The sequence below is a fragment of the Gorilla gorilla genome, chromosome 4 (assembly GCF_029281585.2).
Source record: "Gorilla gorilla gorilla isolate KB3781 chromosome 4, NHGRI_mGorGor1-v2.1_pri, whole genome shotgun sequence".
NCBI classification, from domain to species: domain Eukaryota; kingdom Metazoa; phylum Chordata; class Mammalia; order Primates; family Hominidae; genus Gorilla; species Gorilla gorilla.
The window spans coordinates 139,715,438-139,733,477 of NC_073228.2; the positions used below are offsets into that span (position 1 = coordinate 139,715,438).

The following is an 18,040-nucleotide window of genomic DNA, read 5'->3' on the forward strand; positions in this document are numbered from 1 at the left end:
AGCGGGAAATCCTGTCATTTGTGACATGGATGAGCCTACAGGACATTTTATAAAGTGAAATAAGTCAGGCCCAGAAAGACAAATATCTCATGATCTCACATATATGTGGAATCTAAAACAATCGAACTCATAAAAGCACCGAGTAGAATGGTGGTTACCAGAGGCTGGGGGTGGGGGATTGAGGAGATATTGGTCGAAGGGTACAAAATTTCAGTTCGTCAGGAGGAATAAGTTCCAGAGATCTGTTGTACAACATGGTGACCATAGTTAGTAACAATGTATTGTGTTATTGAAAATCACTGAGATTTTAAGTGTTCTCACCACAAAAAATAAGTATGTGAGGAAATACAAATGTTAATTAGTTCAATGTTTTAAAATATACACGTAATTTCAAAAGATCAGGTTTTACATAATACAGCATATACCATTCTTGTCAATTAAAAATGAGTAAGTAATTTAAAAGAAAAATAAGTGCAGGAAAAATGCAATAAAAGAAAGACACCGTCCTGTCCCAATTCTTCCTTTGGTAAAATTTGCCTGTTTAAATATGAGTATTTATGCTAGGTGCAGTGGCTCATGCCTATAAGCTCAGCACTTTGGGAGGCCGAGGTGGGCAGATCACCTGAGGTCAGGAGTTTGAGACCAGCCTGGCCAACATGGTGAAACTTTGTCTCTACTAAAAATACAAAAACTAGCTGGGTGTGGTGGCATGGGCCTGTAATCCCAGCTACTCAGGAAGCTGAGGCAGGAGAATTGCATGAATCTGGGAGGCAGAGGTTGCAGTGAGCTGAGCCCACACCACTGCATTCCAGCCTGGGTGGCAGAGTGAGACTCTGTCTCAAAAAAAAAAAAAAAAAATAAATAAACAAATAAATACGAATATTTAAGGGATTTTATTTACTGAATTGATTTTTATTTATTTTATTTTATTTTTTAAGCTTCTATGGGTACATAGTAGGTGTATATATTTATGGGGTACATGAGATATTTTGATACAGGCATGCAATTTGTAACAATCACATCAGGGTAACTGGGGTATCCATCCCCTCCAGCATTTATCATTTCTTTGTGTTACAAACACTCCCATTTATACTTTTTAAGTTATTTTTAAATGTGCAATGAATTATTGTTGACTGTAGTCACCCTGCTGTGCTTAAGGTTTTTTTAAGTGAATTAATTTATAGACAAACTGTAGACAACAATAGTCCTGGTGATAGGTGGGATTGTGAGAAATTAGGACAGGGGCACACAAATTATTGAATTTCAACTCTGTTTTTCTCCTTTCAGCTATCATCCCTCCTGTTATATTTGCATCTTCTCTGCACACCTCCACCTGTGATGTCTTCCTAGGACTCTCCAATGTGTCTGGCCCTGACCAAGCTTTTTGCTCTAAGTGTGGCTTATCTGCGATGTCTTTCTCCCTAACATCCAGTTCCAACCCCTTTGCGGGGTCCAAGGGCTCCTGGAGGAGGAGATGACTTCTGGGGCACAGCAAACCAAGATGTGTGCTCCCCAGAGCTGACTTGGAAGCTGTCCGGCCCCTCTGCATTCACCCCAGCTGCCCATGTGCACCAGGCAGCAGGAGGGACAGCCACTGCCAGGCTGCCAGCCTGTCCTTTGCTGTCTGTGTCTGTGTCAAGAGTGAATGAAGTGATAAAACCAGGAGAGCAGTGTGCTGTGAAAAAGTTAAAGGTGAGTGCCAGCTGCAGGTGGAGAAGAGGTGGCTGCTTCTGGGGGAGCTGGATCCAAGGGCTTAGCTACGGGCCCCAAGCCCCGTAAAACTCAAGCCTGCCTTTAATTATGAGAGGGGCCCCCGGGGTTGTTGGGATACCACTTACATAATCTTGTTAGAACATAAAGCTGATTTCTTTTGAAGACTCCTGGCTCAATGCATCCACCAGCTCCCTTCTGGAGGTGCCCAGCCCCTGGCCTTGCTACCCAATACCACTCACCCTCTGCCATCTCCCAAGGTTCATAACTCAAATGGGGAAGCCACAGGCTAAGAGGGGCCTCAGGAGTGATGGGATGAAGTCAGAATTTTAGAGAAAGAAGCCTGGTAGCAGCGTGGGTTGGGGGAGTGTTGAAAGTTGGGACCAGCTGAGAAATGCGGTGGTTGTCCACAGTCAGAGTGAGGGTGGGAATGAGAGTGGTTGAAGACAGGGCCAGAAGTGGACCCCAGAGAAGGAATAGCACACAGTGACACAGAGACTGTGCATGGGGTATCCAGATGACACTGTCTGATAGGTGAGAGCTGTCAGGGCCATAGATGGGGCGAGAGGGAAGGAGAGCTATAAGACCCTTGAGTAGCACTTGTGTTGTTACTATGACCAGGATCTATTATATACAGCTATGGCTTTGATTTGTCAGTGTTGAAAAGGGGACATTACTCTGAAAGTTTGTCCTTCGGACACGACAAACTTCTTATCTGAATTGGAGAAGAGAGTTGGCAACCAGCTTATCTGGTAGTCAGGCAGAGAGGGAAAATTAAACACAACATCAATCCTTTCAGGCAGAAATCCTGGGCGGGAGGAAGAGCAATGTTGGGAAAAAGGGGAGAGAGGAGAACTTTCTCAGAGGGCAAGAGGAGGGTGCTGCGCTGAGTGCAGGCGCTCAGGAACAAAGGCACTTGATGTGCCCCACAGAGCAACTGCACCAACCCCCAAGCCGGCTCTGGGTGATGAGTGGTTGGAGACAAGGTCAGAAGTGAATCCCCGAGAAAGAAAAGCACATAGGTGACACAGAGTGTGCTATTCCTGTCACTCCAGGAAAGGAAACATGAAGGGCTGCTTTGATCAGAGGCACCCATGTGGCGGGTTTGGGGATATTTTCCCCCCATCATGGAAAATCAAGTTGCAGATGAAGTGGAATCTGCGCTGCAGTTGAGCCAGGTGTTGAGAGTGACTTCTCACTGAGCTGAGGGTCCATGCCCATGAGCACCATTGCCATGGATGTCCCTGACTGGGCTTCTGCACCCTGGGCCTTTTCCATGCTCCATCCTTTGGCTGCCTCTACTTGGGCACTTGTCCCTCAGATCCATTCCCTGAAGATTCACTCAGTTTGGTCACAGTCCAGCCCTTCTGCCTCTTGCAGACAGCCTACTCTGATCACTCCAGCCTTTGCTAACCTCTGCTTTCTGAGAACTCCAACTGCACGCAGCAGTGTGGGGATCATGTGTTCCTGGGATCATGTGTCCCAGGACAGTAGGAATGTCAAACATCCTGCCTGTGCTGTCCTCACCTGCTTCTTCCAGGATGGGTCAGATGGTCCCTGTTACACAGACAAAGTATGAATCATCAGAAGGGCTAGTGTCCCTCTCCTTCTAGATGGTGCAGTCTGTCTGGGCAGCAAGCATGCTTTTCCTGCAGAGTAGGGGCTAGAAGCACAGGCTCCGGAGTCAGAGGGACCTGGGACCAGGCACCCAGACACACTGACCTCAAGTGCCGCATCTCCAGGATGGTGCTCTGAATCCCCAGCCCTGGTGTGATGACAGTTACATGTGAGAGTATGCTTAAACTGTTTCCTTGGCACAGCTCCTAGTGCTGATTCCCACCTCCATCATTCTACAGCCCTGGACAAGTCATCGTTTGTCTCAGCTGGATCATCCAGGCTGGTCTCTGGGCATGAAGGCCTAGTGAGGATTCAGTGAGGCCATGGGAGGCCACTGCCTCGTGAACTGGCAGGGCCTTACTGTGATGGGCCCACAGAGTACTGTGGGTTCTGCTAGACCAGATGCTGGAGCTGTGGGCCTTTTGTTACCTCCCAGTTTGATTAAGTTTCATCTTACACAGTGAATTATGTGCATTTCCTCTTGGGCTCTGTGCTGGCTGGGATAACTGAGGGCCTGCTATGGAGATCCTGGAACCCTGACTTTCACAGTGGCTGTGAGGTGGATGTACTCTAAAGCAGCGGTCCCCAACCTTTTTGGCACCAGGAACCAGTTTGGTGGAAGACCAGTTTTCCACAGAGAGGGGGAAGGCATGGTTATGGGATGAAACAGTTCCACTTCAAATCATCAGGCATTAGTTAGAGTCTCAAAAGGAGCATGAAACCTAGATCCCTCACATGCACAGTTCACAACAGGGTTTGTGCTCCTATGAGAATTTCATGCCCCCCACTGATCTGACGGGAGGTGGAGCTCAGGTGGTAATGTTCTCTTGCCAGCTGCTCACCTCCTGCTGTGTGGCGTGGTTCCTAAAAGGCCACGAATCAGTACCAGTCCATGGCCTAGGGGTTGGGGACCCCTGCTATAAAGGCACCAAAAGCTGCTTGCAGGTAAGGAAGAGCATCAGCCACACAGAAAGGCCTGAGGGGCTGCCTTTGAACTCTCTCTATGTATGGGTAAGGGCAAAGGCTAGCACATATTGTGGAATGAAGAAAGCAAGTTGCAGTGAGAGTTTCCTTTATGTAAAATTAGTTCTATCTATCCATGTCTACAGATGCACATGGACACAGGGGCAGGCCTGGAGCCACATTCACCAAGCCAGAAGGGATACGTGTAGTCAGTGCACCTTCCCAGAGTGCAGATATTCTCTGTCACCTGCATGTTCTTGCCATATCTGATTATGACCTGTAATACAGATATTTAAACAGACTCATCTTTTTATTTTAAAAAAATCCACTCACTCTTGTCCCAAGCAAAAGTATCCGAAAAATCATGGCTTAGATGTTGTATTAGTCTATTTTCACACTGCTCTGAAGATACTACTTGAGACTGGGTAATTTATAAACAAAAGAGGTTTAATTGACTCACAGTTCCATATGGCTGGGGAGGCCTCAGGAAACTTACAGTCATGGCGGGAGGTGAAGGGAATTAGGTGCCTTCTTCACATGGTGGCAGGAGAGAGAGAGTGTACAGGGAAAGCTGCTATTTTTAAAACCATCAGATCTTGTAAGAACTCCCTCACTATCACAAGAACAGCATGGGGGAAACCACCCCCATCATCTGATTACCTCCCGCCAGGTTCCTCCCTCAACATGTGGGGATTACAATTCGAGATTAGATTTGGGTGGGGACACAGAACCAAACCATATCAGATGTGGTAACTATATTTTTTCTAACATATATTACATGAAATATATTACATTAATTTGCTACTAAAATAAAAACAGTTCACCTGTGTGTCATCTAAAATCATTTTTCATATAGTGCTTTTGTACAACTGGCAAAGTGATTAAACACTTCGCTTCAGAATCCAACTACCAAAATTTGAATTCCAGCCCTGCCATTTGCTACTGTCTATTACTCAATAAATTCTTACCCTCTTTAAGCCTCATTTTCTTATCTTTACATAGGGATGATCATTGGTAACTACCTGATAAGATTATTCATAAGAAATAAAATAATCAATGAAGAATAACTAGTGTAGTTTCTGGCACAGAGTAACCACTCAAATAAATGAGACTGTTAAAAGTTGGTTATTAGGGACTTCTGCTTATAGTCATGGTGAGGTAACTGGTACTAGATTTGCCCTCCCCTATAAACAACAAGAAAACTGAATAAAATAAGAAACCACTATTTAAAGATGATGGAAAACAGAAAACACAGGACAATGATCCAAAGAGAAAGAGAACAAATGAGGTGATCCCTAAAATTACCTCAGCTTTCAACCTGAAGGCATTCTTTAGAATGTAACAGTATATTTGACAATTTCACTGTACACAATTAGATCTCAATAAAACCAGCTAAAAAAGAGAGACATAAAAACCCCAAAATATTTAGAGATAAATTTAACATATAGGAAACTGCAGAGGACCTAGAATATATTTTTGTTTATATTGTAAAAATATAAAAATGTATTTTAGAAAGAGCAAAGTTGGCAGACTATCCTAGCTATCAAGGAATATAGTAAATTTATAGCAGCAGTGCTCAATGGGGCCAATTTTCCCCCCAGGGAACATTTGGCAAAGTTGGGAGACATTCTTTATTGTCATTACTCTGGAGGGAGGAGAGCAGTATGATATTGGCATCTAGTGGGTAGAGGCCAGAGATGCTGCTAAACATCCAACAGTGCACAGGACAATGGCCCGAAACAAAGAATTATCTGGCTTAAAGTATCAATAGTGCCAAGGTTGAGAAACTGTGATCCACAATAAGGCAGTGAGTAGAGATCAATGGAACAGAATAGAGAATCCAGGTATGAATCCACATGTATATTACTGATTTTTGACAAATATGCCAATGTATATCAATGAGGGAAAGAAAAGTCTTTTCAGCCAGTGAGGCACAATAGCTATCCAAATGGAAAATATAGATAAATCTTGCTCCCAAACTCAAATAGCATCAATGAACTCAAATGGAATCACAGGCCTAAATATAAAAGCTGAGGCTATAGAACTTGAAAAATAAGGTAGGAAGAAATGTTCACAATCTTATGGCAGGCAAAGATTTCTTAGATGGCATACAAAAAACACAAATAAAAAATAATAGATTCCATCAAAATTTAAAATTTCCATTTCCTAGAAAGACTTTGTTAATAAAATAAAAAGTCAAGGCACAACCTGGGAGAAAACATTCACAATACCTATTTCTGACGAAGAACTTGTATCCAGCATACACAAAAAGCTCTTACAACTCAACAGTAAGACAAACAATCTTATAAGAAGTGGGCAAAATGAAGATCATAGCATGATAGCCTAAGCTCACTATGGCCCATTCTTCCCACTTACTATACCAAAAACTCTATACAAAACGCAAAAACTAGCTACCCGAGAACTCTAAAAAGTAAACAAAAACATTGTGGAGGAGAGGCAAAATTACTTGGACTTAAGACAGTGATCCACGCAGGGGAGAGTTTCCTAGGTTTGTTCTGTTTCTCTCTCTCTCTCTCTCTCTCCCCCTCTGTTTCTGTTTCTTTCTCTCTCAGCTTTGTGCAGAAGGCACATTCTAATTACACAACAGCAATGCAGTGGTGGCAACAGGATGGCTACTCTAGAAGAAATCCAGTATTTCTGGTCAAATGAACCAGGACAGAGACCCTGGAAGGAAACAAAGCATGAGGACATCCAGGAGGGAAGGTAGCCAGAAAAGCAGTCCTCTAATTCTGTGAATAAATGCCTACAAGTCTCAGCCTAACTCCTGAGTTATGCATGAGTGGGATAGTTCTAAACCAGAATAGAAAAGCCTTCAGAAAGAACCCAACTAAGATTTAAACCATGTGCACACATCTTTTTATCCTAATTGCTAAATAATGCATGCAAAAAACAGACCCAAATGAATACAGCAAAGGCTTAGAGAACTGAGATTTGCACCACTGTAGACGAAAGACAAGACAGAACTTGCAGCTCAAACCTAACTAAATTGATTTCCTGATAAAGCTAAAACATCAGCTCTCTACAGAGGATTATGTACCTGACCAAAAGTCTATACAAAATGATATTCAAAATGTCTAGGACAATCTAAAATTACCCAGCATACAAATGACCAGAAAAGTGTGAACAATTCTCAAGGGAAAAGACAACTAATGTCAACCCCAAGGTGGGCCATGTGTTGGAATTATCATCAAAGACTTCAAAATGCTATTACGACTACGTTCTGTGAGGTTAAGAAAAACACATTTGGCACGAATAAAAAGTTCTCAATAGAGAAATAGCAACTATAAAAAAATAACCAAATGAAAATGTTAGAACTGAAAAATACGAAATCTGAAAAAAAAATTTCACTGGATGATTTCAGTAGCAGAATGGTGATGTCAAGAGGAAAGAGTGTGAGCTTAAAGATAGATCCATATGATTTACACAATCTGAAGGACACAGAGAAAAGGTTAAGAAACATGAGCAGAGCCTCAGGGATCCATGGAAAAACATTAAAAAAAATCTAACATACATGACATTGGAGTCCCAGAAGGCAAGAAGAAATAGGCTAAAAAAAAAAAAAATTTGACAGAATAAAGATCTAAAGCTTCCTAAATGTGGTGAAAAATGTAAATCAATGTACTTAAGAGGCTCTGTAAACCCCAGAAAGGATAAGGTCAATGAAAACCATGCCTAGACACATTATAAAACCTTATCTATTACCACTTACAAAGCTTAAAGAAAAACATCTTCAAAACAGCTAGAGAAGAATGGCACACTACATACAGTAGAATAACAACAGGGATATATCCATGCAGTGGAATAGTGCTCAACAAAACAGGAACAAACTATTGATTCGTGCAACAGCATAGATTAATCTCAATAGCATTATGCTAAGAGAAATCATACAAAAGCATACACTTTAGATTCCATTTATATAAAATTCTAGAAAATGTAAAATAATCTGGAGTGACAGAGAGCAGATCAATGGTGTCTGTGGATGGGAATGGAGGGAAAATGGATTATAAAACTGAATGAGAAAATTTTGGGGGTTGATATAAATATTTGTTATCCTGACCGTGGTGATAGTTTCTGAGGTGTGTACATATGTGAAAATTGATCAAATTGTACACTTTAAATCTATGTAGCTAATTGTACTTTAATTATAACAATAAAGTTATTAAAATGGGAAAAGATGTGAACCCTTAAATGAAAATATACAAATTGGCAGTATGCACATAAAAGAAATGCTCAACATCATTAATCATCAAGAAAATGCAAATTAAAACCAGCATGGTATCTATACACCCACGAGAATGGCAGAAGTTAAAAAGCGGTGGTAAGAATGTGAAGAAACTGGAACTTTTACACATTACTGTTGGGAATGTAAAATGAATGTATCATTTTATATTCCATAAAATGGAAACAGTTGGCAGTTTCTTATTTAGTTAAACATACACTTACCATGTGATCAAACTACTCAAATCCTAGCTATTTATCTAAGAGGAATGAAAACTATACCCACTCAAAGACTTGTACGTAACCATTTCTAGCAGCACTATTCACAATGGAAACAACTATACTGTATACACAGAAGGCTAGATAAGCAAATTGTGTTACGCCACATAACAGTATACTACTCCTCAATAAAAAGAAGCAAACTGTACCACAAAAAGGATGAATCTTAAAAACATAGTGCTGAATATTAGATGCTCACTAGCCACAAAAGAACATGCACTGTGTGATTCCGTGTATTCTAGAATAGGTAAAATGAATCTATAGTATCAAAAAGCACACCAGTGGTTGCTTGGAGTTGGGAAGCAAGAGAGCAGATTACCTGAAAAGAGGCATTTCTATATATTAATTCCGAGGTTGTTATTTGGTGTATAAATTCATGAACAGCACACTTTATGGTGTATGTAAATTAGACCTCAATGAAGTTGAATTTTTAAAAGGTGATGACATAACATGAATTAAGTTTATATAAAACTAAAGAGATCAAAATAATATGGTATTGGTACAAAGAGAGACAAAGAGATGGATAAAAAAATAAATCATAAAAATGGACAAGTTTGCAATAGCTAAGAATTTAGAATGTATCTATTTTGGTATTTCAAATCAGGTTAGGGAAAAATAATTTATTCTTAAGTGACGTTGAGTCGAGTGACTATTCAAAATATAAAATAAGAGGCTTATCTATTACCATTTACAACAACTAAATTTGACATAGATTAAAGAGTTAAGTCTATACAAAAGAAAATGGCCCAGCAGTAGATGGGGACCAGGGTCTGAGGGCACAGAGTAGAGAGATGTGGTAGCCATGCCTGAGCCTGGAGAACCCGGCTGGGTCACTCCTGACTTGGACACCAGCCCTGGGGAAGTGTGAGGTCCTGGAGATGTCTCAGCCTTGTGACCATCAATGGCATTCCAAGGCTTTCTTGCCTCAAGCCCTAAGGCTAGAAACTAACTAGAGCCCCCTTTTCAGGCTGGTTCACCTTCCTGTCCCAGCACTGAGGCTCAACTCTCCAATCTGCAAAATGGCATGACAGTGGTGCACTTTCTTACTTGAAGATTTGTGGAGAGGACTACATGACACACCACATGGGAACTGCCCTGGGCAGTAGTTAACACTTAGGAGCACCCGGCCTGGGAGAGGAGCTGGGGACGGTGGCTCTGTGGGACAAAGCAGATGTCCTACATCATCAGCCCTCCCATGACTGCTCCACTTGTCTTGTGTCCTGCCAGCAAGTGACTGGAGAGGAGCCACAGAGGAGAGGCAGCTGAAAGCGAGTGACAAGGGCAGAGACTGGTGTCTCAGCCCCACCCTGAGCGGACTGAGGCACCCCAGAGAGCAGCGGCCCATGCAGCTCACTCCAGTTCCCTGGACTTGGCGGAACAGATCCTTGGGGCCCTTGCTGACCATCTACTGGAGGTGCTGAGTCACTCTCACAGTCTCTGGGCAGAAGTCCCAGGTGAGCTCACTGGCCCCCAGTCATGAAGAACTGATCAGATTCCAGAAGATGTTTGCATTCTCTTTGTTTCCCCTGAGTCTCCTGGGGAGATGTGGATTAAGCTGAATTAAGAGACAGGTGATGATCACAGGTGTTGGGTGCTTGGGTGGAGTCTCCATGGTAACAGAGCCATCTGGCTTTCTTGCCTGGCACCAGGCCTTATGACTTCATGATGGAATCTTCTCTCAGCAGGCAGAGGGGGATTTGCCAGGGTAAAAAGGAGGCTGGGAGGAAGAAGCCTGCCGAGGGAGGCTTTGTCTTTTCAGCCAGAGTTTGACAATTAGGCTTCATCATGTCACGATGCGGTGCTACTGCTGACCCCAAAACACAACGCCGGAAGTGGTGCTCACTAGAGACTGTGAGTGGCATTGTGCACTTGCCATCTTGCTGAGGCCTCCCAGGGGAGCTCAGAGGACACCTGGCCTCCTTCAATCCAGGACTCACTGTTGAAGTGAAGCCGGGGCCCTGGCAGGAAAAGAATGAGCTGTGGGAGGGCCACTGGTCCACCACAGGGAGTCTGTGCTGTCCAGTGCCCACTGGACGGCAGGAAGGGTAGGGCCTTAGGTAAGCCCCCCCAACAGAGTGAAGCTTGGCCATGGCAATGGGCCTCTCTCCCCAGGCTGCTCACAGGGTGGTGCTGGGAGAGCCCTCAAGCCTGTGCCAAATCCCTTTATCCCGACAAATAAGCCATCCAGCAAACCTACACGAGTTAGTGTCCTAGGGCTGCCAGAACAAATTAACACAAACTTAGTAGCTTAAAACAACACACATTTATTCTTTCACAGTTCTGAAGGCCAAAATTTCAAACTCAAAGTGTCGGCAGAGTTGTTTTCTTCTTGGGGGCTCAGCAGGGAATCTGTTCCTTCATGCCTCCCTCCTAGCTTCCTGCGATGATGCAATTCTTGATGTGCTTTGGTTTGTGGCAGCATCATTCCAATAGCTTCCTCCGTCGTCACATGACATTCTCCCTGTGTGTCTGTGTCCAAACTTCCCTCATCTTATAGGGACAAGCCATTGGATTTAGGGCCCACCCTGACCCGGCGTGACCTCATCTTAACTTGATTGCATCTGCAAAGATCCCATTTCCAAATAAGGTCACATCCACAAGTGCCAGGGCTTAAGACTTGAACATGTCCTGTGGGGGATACACAACAACATATAATTCACAGCGAACAGAGCACAGGCTTCAGAGTGGGTCAGACCTGGGCACTGCCATTTAGCCTGTCCCTTCTCCTTGGTACAGTGAGGTTGGAAAGGCAAGTCTATCCCGGTGGGCTCCCTAAGGATTACCTGAGAGAGAGGACCACAGAGCTGTGCGGAGTGTCTGGGAGTGGTAGAAACTCAGCAAAGATGGCCCCGAGCTGGGTCTCTGGGACTTGGAGGAGGGGGCCTGGTTCCTGCTCATCAGAAGCTGGCAGTCTATGGGCCAGTAGGCACTTACCAAGGAGCCCGGCTTAGGACAGGGACCTCAGTGGTCAGGCTGCCTGCAGGGAGTTGGGGGAGAGCATGGACCACAGGAGCATGTGTCAGGGGCGGGGACTCAAGGCCCAGGGGCTACGGTGGGAGTCGAGAAGGCCAGGGTGGGAGTCAGGAAGGCTGGGGGCTAAGCCACCATAGGTTCTTCCATGGGTCAGGAGTCCACAAGTGGAACAGCCTGGGGGCTTGCTCAGGATCAAAGGGGCCCCCTGCCATGTTCCTGACGGGCTCTGGGTCTGGCACAGTCAACGTGGGAATGAGCTGGCTTTTCACTACCTGGCACTCTGGGCCACGTGTCCCCTCTGGGCCTGGGAAGTAATTCCTCATTCCGCTTCTCCACCCTCTCCCCAAAACGTGACTTCTCCCTCCTATCACCATGGAGTCTGATAAAGACTTCGTTCCTGGCCAAGGTGTTCTCTTTTTGTCTGCCTCTTTCCTTCCCTCCCACCCTTCTTTCCTTTCTTCCAATACTTGGTGTCTACCATATGCCAGGGTTTTTCTAGGCCTTCGGGACACAGAAGTGATCTAGACAGATGAGCCTTGCCTTGGTGGAATTTGTAACTAACAGGATGAGAGATATTAATCAAGAAACCACACAGTCAAATATTTCACAGCAGAGGAACGGGTGCTCTGAATGAGGGGTATGAGGGTGGTGGCAGTCATGAAGAAGGTGATGCCACTAAGCCAGGGACATAAGGGAAGTGACCTTAACCAAGCGCTGAGGAAGTCACCACCTAGGAGAAAGGAGAAGGAAGAGACTCCGGGCAGAAGCATTAGCCCATGCAGAGCCCCTGTGGCAGGAGGATGCTTGGCAAGTGAGATGGACCAAGAGAAGGCCTGTGTGGCTGGACTGGACAGAGTGAAGGGAATATGAGTTGGACTGAGAGCCAGCAGACTAGTTGAAAAAGTGTCAGTTGAGTTCCTATTGTGAACGAGAGGCACCAGACAGATAAGATAGATAAGACCACCCCACACATGAAGCAGGCAGACCACACAGCGCAGGAAGAGCATGCCAGTGATGAAATGATCTGGAGTCACCCCGCAGGGAGGCTGGGGCTGGGAAGGCTCTTCTGAGCTGAGAGTCCAGGAGCAGATCTTGGCACAGGCTCTAAGTGAAGGACAAATTTGGTGTGACTTAGGAATGGCAAGAAGGCCTGAGTGCTTGAGCAATCTAACCATGATTGAGGCCCATTGCTGGCTTTTCACAGAGGAGAGCCACAGTCAGGTTTGGGCTTTGTAAGACCCCTCTGGCCTCCAATGTAGGCAGGGACTGGGGACAGAGCTGGTGTGGTTAGGAATTCAGGGTGCAGTAACAGATGGAACGTCCTTCTTTTCTCAGATGTGTCAGAAGAACAGTGATGCTGAATCCGGAGCCCCAACCTCTCCTAGCCTCCTGGAGGAGGATGACCCAGGACCCTTGTCCTCCCAACAGCAGGCCACCAGTTCAAGGGACAAGAAGCCCCTAAGCTCCCTCCACCTTTCACATAGGGCCCAGGTGGCCTTGGAGTACCTGCCTTTCTTCTGCACCTATGGGTTCCTCCTGGAAGAGGAGGGGTTGGTCCTGCAGCCCGAGACACCGCTCCAGGAGGACTCAGAACTGCTCAGTGGGTTCTTCCCTTACTACCGCTCTGAGGAGGAGAGTTTGCCCAGCCTGGCCCTTCCTGGCTGGTCACACAGGGGCTCCCGGGATCTGCCCACTGAGAAGGAGGCACAGGCTGGCTGCTTCTGCAGGACAACAGTCAGGGACGAATGCTCTGTGAGTTGAGGAGGCCATAGAGGGTGGGGGGAGCAGCACTAGGCCCCCGCATCCTTCAAACCTCTCTGTCCCGGGGCCCAGACTCTAACAGGCCCCTGGACAGGCCCCTCTCAGGGCTGCTGCGGCCCTTGGAGCAAGGTGTCACTGGTTGGGAGCACAGACACTGCAGGAAGACTGTCCTGTTCAAGCCCAGCTTGACCACCTGCTAGGAGAGTGGCCTGGGGAATGTGGTTTCCTTATAAAAGAGAGAACAGCAGCAGCAACAATAGAGCCATTGTGAGAATTACATACAACCACATATCTAAAGTGCTCAGCGGGATGGTGAGCTCACGGAGACATTTATTTGGTCCTTATGACTTGCTAGGCTCTCAGACAAATGTTTCATTAGCATCATCTCATTTAATCCTAATAGTAATCCTATAAAACAAGCCGTACTATTATTCCCATTTTATGAATGAGAAAATGAGTCTCAGAGAAGTTAAGTGACTTGGCCAAGGGCACATAGCTAGCAAGTAGCAAACCTGGGATTTGACCCGAAGCTTGTGGTCTATAACATTCCTAATCACCATCATGCAGCTGGGCACTGTGGCCCATGACTGCAGAGACAGAGGAGGCAAGGCGGGTAGGTTTTAATCCCAGACACCCCACCCAGCAGGGTGCCCTTGGATGGGTGAGTGACATTGCTGAGTGCTTCCTGGGCTGTAGAGCAGACATGGGCCTGTCCTCTTCTGGGACTGCCACTGTGGTGTTGCAGGCACAGGCTGGTCCCGGGTATCTGGGCCTGAACCTGGGAGGTGGGCTTGCATCGGGCTGACCCTCCTGTTCCTTCGTACCCAGGCTGCCTCGGCACACTCGGACCTCATCTCTGGGTCCCCACACTCACTGGCCTGCTGCCCTGTCCTGCAGGTCTCGGCAGAGTTCCCCCGTGACAGTGACCGGGATGCCCCTCTCTCCAGGGACCATGGTCTTTATGCCTCAGGATTTGTGCATTACTACAGAACCCCTGAGGAGGGGTTACACACTAGCCCTGGGCCTCCTGCCTTTCCATCTGGGAGCCAGGGGCCCTCAGGGGCTGCCCAGGGCTGGTGCAGTCACACCACGGGGAAGCCAGAGCTGACTGCAGCAGAAACCACTGGAGAGCAGGCTCCCAGCACCCACTGACTGTCGAGGGATGAAGGTGATTGGTGGGAGGCTCCCAGAGGTCAGTCAGTTTGCCCTGGGACCAGAGCTGGCCTGGGACCCTGGCACTCAGGCCTGTATTCTCTCTGTCTCAGTGCCCATGACCATGGATGAGGGGCATCCTACCCCCCTTGCCCAGCAGAGCCAGCAGGAAGAACCCAACCCTTGGCAGATTCTCCCAGTCCCTCTCAGCCCACCAGGCTGCTCCCTGCCAGCATGAGGTGTCCCACTCCGCAGGCCTAGGGTTTGCCTTTCTCCTCAAGCAGCAGAGGGGAGAAACTCAGCCTGTGCCCCATGTTCAGCCACTCCACCCCCAGGAAGAGACCCATCCCGCCCCACGCTGCCACCTTCCTGTTCTCCTAGCTGGAAAAACTGCCACATGAGAATTGAACAGCCACACCAAAAGTGGCTTTGGAGAGAAGTGTCCATCTTGTCCAGCACTCTGACCTCAGACCATTCCTTTTGTAGCCTGACCCAAGCTCAGACAGAGGAAGCAGGAGCCACCTGAACAACTGAAGGGTGCAGACACCCAGAAGCTGGTTTTGTAAATAAATCGTGCACCTTGGAGCTGGTGCACTAATTGGATGCTTTGGAGTAACACTTGCAGCTTCCATTTATTAAGCATTTACTTTGTACTAGGCACTTTACAGAGATCATAATCATTGGGTGTAGACACTGGTGTCATCTCCATTCTACAGCTGAGTAAACAGGCTAAGAGATGTTACATAGGGTGCCCAAGCTCACACAGCTAGCAGACAGCCGGGAACAGTGGAGCTGGGATTCACACCAGCTCTGTCTGACCTCGGGCCAAGTACTTAAGCACCTCCTCACTACATTCTTCCTCAGTGGGTCTATGCATAGCAAGAAATGAGCCACGTGCTCCCCTAGACCCAGGCCTCCCCTAGACCCATCTCGCTCTCTCTTTTTCCTCATTGCCTCTGCACCTTTCCTTCCCCTGTGCCTGCCCTTGGGTAGAGCAGGTAAGGATGGTGACTCTGCATGTGTCTGCTAGGCCCTACCTCCTTGGACCTTGTGGACCTGTTTTCTGGTGCTCCAGCCCAACTTCCAACCCCAGGCTCACCTGGTGCATGGCTGAAGCACACTGGGATTTTGAGAGTATGTGCTCATCCCACCTACTCCGGGACCAGACACTTAGATGCTGATTCCTGTTTGAAAATCCTTTAGTGCCAGCCACACTGGCATGTCCCACGTTCACAGCCTCTCTGTCCCGTGGCGCTGGTTTTGTCTCCTCCCCGGGTGTAGGTTCTTTGTTTGCTTTGACACTCACACACCTCTGACCGCTGGATCCCTGCTCCTCCACCCAATGGCTGCTTGTCTGGAATGCCCTCACCTGCTCACATGCTTCCTGAGGATGAGGACTTTAAGAAAGAGAGAGAAATCAATCGGTCACACTAGAGTTACATCAAAGAAATTCTTTTTAGAAAATCTATTTTTTACTATTTCCAAGGCACTCCTACGACTTCCTATTGGGTTTGGGGATTTGGGATTTGGAGTATGACGGGGGTATGAAGAAATAAAGGTACACTTGCCAGGAAAACTCGGCTTTGTTCTTGGGGTGAGGCAATTGGACTGTTCCCTTTATTTTCCACAAGGCTGGAAGACTCTTCCTGACTCCCCTTGCATTCTCCCACCTGGTGCTGCTCAGGAGGTTCCCTCTGCCTCTGTGCCCTTCTCCACTGCTCAAAACTTAGCTTGTCATTTTAGTCTGGGGCCTCATTGAGGAGCTGGCATCTGTGGGCCCTCACTGCCCCCAAAGGAACAGACAGGTTGGGAGGTATCTATGTCTATGGTACAAACTGGGGCCACTCTCTCCTTGTGCAGCCCAAGCAGGGTCTGAGCCACGTCCCCTCCTCTCTTGCCGTGTGTGTGCCATCCAGAACCCAAGGAGGGCCGAGAGCCCTGCAGTAGCCTGTCAGCAACCCCTCGGCGAGCTGGAGGTACCTCCCCTGCTCATGGGGCTGAAGAGACCCGCCAGAGGTTTCCCATGCTGCAGAGCTCTCTTAAGGGAGTAGTTTGCAGGAAAGATTTGATGCAAAAGAGATCCCAGATAAGGGGCTGGCTCAGCTGGAAGGGCAGTTTGCTTCTGGCCCACCTGCCGGCCTTGGCTGGGAGCTGTCCATGTGCTAACACAGATGTGAACACTCAGGACACACAGGTCATAACGATGGAGAGATTTGACTTGCTGGGTGTGTTACCGCGTGCCAGTCATGGTGCAGAGCACTTGACATGCATTGACTCACTGAGTGTGAGTTAAGTGCAGCTTGAGTGAGGTACAGTTATCACCCCCATCTTACAGAGGAGGATGTCCAGGTGCAGTGGATTAAATGGCCTAGTGAGCTCCTGCTGGGGGAGGCTGAACTGCCTGCTCTCAGGTGCTGAGGAGGATCATAGCCCTTCTGAGGAGCTGGACAGGCACAGACCTCAACTTCCCAAGGGCAAGCCCACCAGGTCCCTGCAGAGAAAAATGCTGGTTGCAAGGAGCCTGAGCCAGCCTCAGCATGGGCTATGGAGGTTCGTCCAGGTGAGATACAGCTAGCCCCGGAGATGGGCCTTTCATCCACTCGCAGAGCAGCAGCAGGACTGAGGACTGCCTCTAGCCTGTAGACGCCACTGCCCACAGAATCATGGCCTAGCCCCTTTCCTTGGCATTCAGGGTCCTCAGGAGCCAAACTCCAAGCCTTCCAGCTGCCCCTCCTACAGCCATGGGGGCTTTGGGTGAGCAAAACTCTTCCCGACTCCCCTTGCATTCTCCCACCTGGCACTACTCAGGCAGTTCCCTCTGCCTCTGCACCCTTCTCCACTGCTCACAACTTAGCTTGTCTTTTTAGTTCCAGCTCAAATGCTGCTCCTTCCCAAGACTTCTGGGTTCTGCCCTCCAAATTTCCTATGGTCCTTCCTGGCCTCTATTTGAGGTCAGGCCTGATGTGAAGTTTATGGGTCTCCCCCAGCCCAGCAGCTGATGTTTGATGAGTGCATGACAGAGGAGACTGCCATATGGCAGAAGATGGAGTAGGCTGTCCCCAAACACTGGCTCTTCTGTCACTGTCAGCACTCAAACTCCTCTGAGTCCCAGGGAGTTTAGCATATAGCAGGTGCTCAGCCAGGCTTTCAGATGGGACCTTGACAGCAGCAGGCAGCAGGGTCTCCTCCTACACTCCTACAGAAACCCCTTGATTCCAAACCTCTCCAACCTGGGCTGCCTGGTCCACTGACCTGCCTGGCCTTCAGTCAGGCAGACAGCAGCATTTCCTATTCTCAGATGTCCACAGAGCCAGCCTCAACCCGCAGGTTGACTCTGATGGAAAGA

General features: G+C 47.3%; 1 protein-coding gene across 4 annotated transcripts in view; it reads left to right on the forward strand.

The window, feature by feature from the left end:
* LOC109027036 (uncharacterized) overlaps positions 1-15,297 on the forward strand; it is a 93,561-nt gene extending 78,264 nt beyond the window's left edge. The window contains exons 2-4 of one of the 4 annotated variants that reach the window (XM_055386657.1): positions 1,288-1,692; positions 13,117-13,533; positions 15,181-15,297. In XM_055386657.1, the coding sequence (XP_055242632.1) occupies positions 13,117-13,533; positions 15,181-15,228 (465 nt within the window). In that variant the 5' untranslated portion in view covers positions 1,288-1,692 and the 3' untranslated portion in view covers positions 15,229-15,297. Of the gene's footprint in view, positions 1-1,287; positions 1,693-10,453; positions 10,660-10,682; positions 10,866-13,116; positions 14,711-15,180 lie in introns of those variants that run through there. The other 3 variants (XR_008679699.2, XM_055386654.1, XM_055386655.2) reach the window with 3 other exon arrangements.
* The last annotated feature ends 2,743 nt before the right edge of the window (positions 15,298-18,040 follow it).